The 4,692-nt window shown below is 41.9% G+C and overlaps 2 protein-coding genes across 2 annotated transcripts; one reads left to right on the forward strand and one right to left on the reverse strand.

The window, feature by feature from the left end:
* Window positions 1-209: 209 nt before the first annotated feature.
* LOC129617885 (DPH4 homolog) lies at window positions 210-1,894 on the reverse strand. The gene is made up of 2 exons (XM_055532922.1): window positions 1,532-1,894; window positions 210-323 (listed from the first exon to the last, which is right to left on the reverse strand). Exons 1-2 carry the CDS (start codon window positions 1,892-1,894, stop codon window positions 210-212), a joined length of 477 nt encoding a protein of 158 aa, XP_055388897.1.
* A 64-nt stretch (window positions 1,895-1,958) lies between these two features.
* LOC129617886 (uncharacterized) lies at window positions 1,959-4,557 on the forward strand (the record flags this gene model as incomplete). The annotated part of the gene is made up of 9 exons (XM_055532924.1): window positions 1,959-2,096; window positions 2,170-2,390; window positions 2,439-2,611; window positions 2,890-3,314; window positions 3,364-3,531; window positions 3,577-3,769; window positions 3,828-4,046; window positions 4,097-4,300; window positions 4,362-4,557. Coding segments are annotated over exons 1-9 (1,937 nt in total), but the record flags the coding sequence as incomplete, so codon positions are not given.
* Between the last annotated feature and the right edge of the window lie 135 nt (window positions 4,558-4,692).

Here is a 4,692-nt window from a genome sequence, read left to right on the forward strand (position 1 = left end):
ATTCCCTATCGCGTTTAATTGTTTTATTCTAAATCGATTAGTTTGGCGGTTTTATTCTTCATTCGTTTCTTTCTTGATTTGTTTTTTTCTTCTATCCTAATCCGTTTTATGTTAAGAATCGGTTTTATTTGTCGAATCGCAGAAGCGTCAGTTCAAGCGCTCAATTTTTCACAACAGAAAATCACAAAATATTTTGAGTATGAATTGAACTACTTGCGCCGACGCTCATCGTCGCGTGCCTTTCTTTCTTCCTTTTCTATTAAGATGCGCAGAATGCGAATGAAGATTCCAACAATGTCAATGTAGAAAGTGAGAGCGTGGAGCTGAAAACACGAAAAATTCCATTAAATTGCAAACACTGAATAACTTACAACGACATCAGTTTGACCCCGGCTGTGTTCAAACAGCACGGCTTGGGTGTCATAGAGAACGAATCTGAGAAAGTAGGAGATGATTTGGAGGCAGCAGGGGCAAAACTGACCCCATGTAAGCAGCAAGTCCTCCATAAAGAAGAACATCATGAGCAATTTTTGAACGGAAAAAAATGTTGAAGAACGAAATAAAAGAAAGAAACATCATGGCCTGGGAAATGAATGGTGGTCCACGCAAAACGGGTTCCTGATGCTTCAACTTACCGACATAAGAATTGACCCGAGATAGAGGAAAGATCTGAAACATACAATTGTAAGAAAGAAAAAAAGTTAGAGGACTGACCTTTCCTTGGCGAACATTGCAGCCAGAGAAAAGCTGATGAAAACTGCGAGCGTTGCGAGAAGAGCAGTTGGAAGAATTGCTGCACAGAAGACAGAAATGAGAAGAGATCTGGCATCAATGGATTACCTGGATTAAGAAAGTTGGCGTAAGAAATAACCTCAGAAAGAGAAGTTCCAAGCAAGAAGCCGGCGGCAAGAAGAGCTGCAAGACGTTTTTGGCCTTGAACTCCCTGAAAATAAAATCAGTAGTAGGAAAGATCGAATTTAACTTGTTCCTGGTTACCTTTAATCCAGATGGCGTTGATGTGGCACCAACATATAGAATACAAACAAATTGACCAATACCCGCCAGGAGGAGGGGAATGGCGAAAAAAGTTGATGCGAAATACACACCGGCGCACGTTGCCAAAATCGCTGAGGAACACAAAGTGTGTGAAAGAATGATTCAATCAACAGGCCTACAACTGGCAAGTAGAGCATAACATTGAGTCAAGTAATGCTGTTGAGAATGAGATAACGGAGTAAAGCTTAAGAACCCGTCCATCGGGATCTTTTGTCGCCCTGAAATAACTCGTTGAAAAGCCTCCATTGGATTTTGGGTTGGTTTTTATGGTGCTGAGACTGGTGCTGTTCCTCTTAAAAAGCTGTCCCAAAAGTGCGTGTTCAGGCAAATGCAAAAAATGTCAAGACTTTAATAGAATACAATACATCGCGGAACATCCATCACAATCCGTTATGAAGGATCCCTAAGGAAAGAAGGGTTCAAAAGAGGATCCTTTGCGCTTCTTTTGAATCCCTTGCTATTTGAGGATCCTTACTTCAAACGCTATACTCAATTCATCCACTTCTATCGGAATGTCATTTCCACATCGACATGTATAGCAATAGAGAGAAGCATCAAGTTGTTGAGTTGAACTCAAGTTGATTCTAGTGATATTGCCTTCACACGATTGACGACATTCATGCAACAGATTTGCATTCATATCACCACCCTCAAACCCTTTTTTAAGGGACTCGAACGCGTTGAGAACTTTCTGAAATTCACCTGTTTTTTCGGTCTCGAGGTGTTTTTTGTCTGGATGATATTCGAGTGCCTTTCGACGAAACGCTCTCCGAATGGTTTCATAGTCGCTTCCTTCCAAAATTCCTAGAGTTTCCCAATGTGTCTTCTCACCGGACATCATCAAGCGGAAATTGGACCTGGGAAGTGTCAGTCACGAACCTGGATTCGTTCGTTGAATACCGATGGGGAAGATAAAAAAAGACAAAAAACGTTCTCATAATGGTGGAGCTATGGACGTTGATGACGTGAGTGCGAGTGGGATGGATGATCATATGACAAACGCAGAAGGTGAAAAGGAAACGTCTCACTCTATTTCAAAGGTAAGAAACGTCACACTCTAAAAGGTGTGTTTCAGCGAGAGTGACGATTCGCTCATATGTGATCTGTTTTCAGCGTCACGCAACAGAATGGAAGGCAGTAAAGAAGGAAGTGTCTCTATTGAAAAAAAGAAAACAGAAATTAAAGAAGAAAGTTGTCTCTGAACGTGAAGAGAAGAAAAAAATTAGTAAAGAAATCAAATCATTGTTGGAAACAACCAGAAATAGACATTTAGCAGAGGCGAAACAACAAGAAGTTGGTTTAGACCCTCAGGAGAATCTAGGAATGGTTGATGAGTGAACAGAGATTGAGGAGTTAGGTACCCTTATAGGTTTCCCTTATAGCAGCTTAAACTTAAAAGATAGTCCTGTTTTCTTTGTTGGTGCACATCCTGACACAGACGCACTGCTTTTGAGTCGTGATATGCCGCGCAATACAAGCAGGAATCCTCAAGATGTGAATCCAACGGGAAGGAGCAACCAGGATGCTCCAAATATTGACAACACAACCCGAGGAGGTGAGCGAGATTGTACGGGATAGAATATTGAAGAAGAGAAACCATAGAACAACCAGATACTGTTTATACGGGTGGTTGCTAAGACGAGTGGTTGTTTGGTTGTTGTTTGAAAGGGGGTGGGGTGAGGGGGTGGTTGTTGAGAGGGTGGTTGCTCATCCGGTGGTTGCTCATCCGGTGGTTGCTAAGACGGGTGGTTGTTGCTAAAAGGGGGTAGTTGTTACAACGGGTGGTTGCTGAGACGCGTGGTTGCTAAGACGGGTGGTTGTTGCTTTTAATAGATGTTCGCGGAGATCTTGGTGACGCTGGAAGGAATCGGGTTTATGGACTACACGATCATTCCGACATCAACGAGACTGAGCTGAAAGGATTATTTGAAACATTTTTGCAAACATTCAGACTAAGTTCTGAGAACAGCGAATGGGATGAAGAGATCTTCGACGTTGAGCCTCGGCAGCCTTTCTACATGCATCAGATACAAACTTTGTTTGAAAACGCAATGAACAGCGAAACCGCATGTTGTGACTTCTCGATTGATCTTCAGCACATCAACAAAAGTTCATTGGTGCTACTCAAAGCCATCATTCGTCATCCAGCAGATTTAGTCATTTTCATGGATGAAGTTCTTGCAGACATAATCAGCCGACTGTATGCAAGTTACGATATTTCTGATCACCTCCTCCAAAATAGAAGATTGAGTTTGAAGGCAAGCCATTTTTATTTAACTGACAAAGTTTTGGTCTTCTCTGTTATAGACGAGTCTGTTCCATCATCCTCATGTTCGATGTATGCGAGATCTTGACCCGAAGGACATTGAAACACTCGTTGCGATAAGAGGGATTGTTGTTCGTTGCTCATCAATCATGCCGGACATGCGACAAGCTGTATTTCGATGTACAAGCAGGAAGCAAGATGATCCGTCTGTAGGGATGCATCACGCAGTTTTTGATCACTCGGTTCGATTTTAGGGACAAATTTGCGGTTATGAAGAAGTCAGGGCGATTACGGGTGGCCATATTGATGAGCCTCTGATTTGTATCAAGTGTCAATCAAGGTACACTTTCGAATTATTTCATTCACAATGTGTTTTTGGAAACAAACAATTGATTAAAGTGCAAGAAACTCCAGAAAGCATTCCAGAAGGGGAAACGCCCCAAACACGTGAGTCTCTGCTCCGAGTGCTTCTTGCATCCCGAGAACGGCAAGATCTGTTTTTCAGTTTTGGCGTATGTTTATGACGAAATGGTGGACATTTGCAAGCCTGGGGATTTCATCGAGCTGACAGGAATATACAGAGCATCTGGTGTTCGCATTGTGCCTCGCATGCGGACATTAAAATCAGTGTACCGAGTTTACATCGATGTAAATTCTATTCATAAAGATCATCTAAATCGTTTTTTGATTGCTGAGAGTCAAATGGTGGGACCCGCTGCAGATGGTAAGGAGGATGTTCATGATATTGTGATGATGATGGATTCTCTACTTCAGCACATCTTGATGGCCAAGAAGATATTTTGATGGATGACGTCAGACAACAACGTCAACAAGAACGTCATCAGCGTGCATATGGAGGACAAATGTCAAATGAATTAATGGAGCGTATGAAAGCATTAGGTCAAGACCCAAATATTTATGAAAAATTAGTTAAATCGTTAGCACCGAATATATGGGAATCTGACGACGTCAAGAAAGGTAGGAAACCACTCTCTCGTCTCTTTTGTCTTTTCGATCTTCTCTGGTTTATATCGATTAGAATTTGCCTATATCGATTATAATTTGTTTATATCGAACAATTGCTTCCCATCAGGTCTTCTTTGCCAATTATTCGGTGGAACAGTGAAAGCTATTGGTGGCAGAGCGACTCGTAGCGACATCCATGTTCTATTGTGCGGTGATCCGTCCACTGCGAAGTCCCAATTGCTGAAATATGCACATGGAATAGCACCTCGGTAAGAGATTTTGCTTGATACTAACGTGTGGAGATATTGAAAGAGGGATTCTAGATGGCCACTCTATTGATCAACTTCTTCTGTTCGGTTAGTTTTTAATCCTCTTCTACATTTGTTTTCCGTCTATTCAGAGGT

The sequence above is a fragment of the Condylostylus longicornis genome, unplaced genomic scaffold, assembly GCF_029603195.1.
Source record: "Condylostylus longicornis isolate FDR11 unplaced genomic scaffold, ASM2960319v2 ptg000684l, whole genome shotgun sequence".
Lineage (NCBI taxonomy): Eukaryota > Metazoa > Arthropoda > Insecta > Diptera > Dolichopodidae > Condylostylus > Condylostylus longicornis.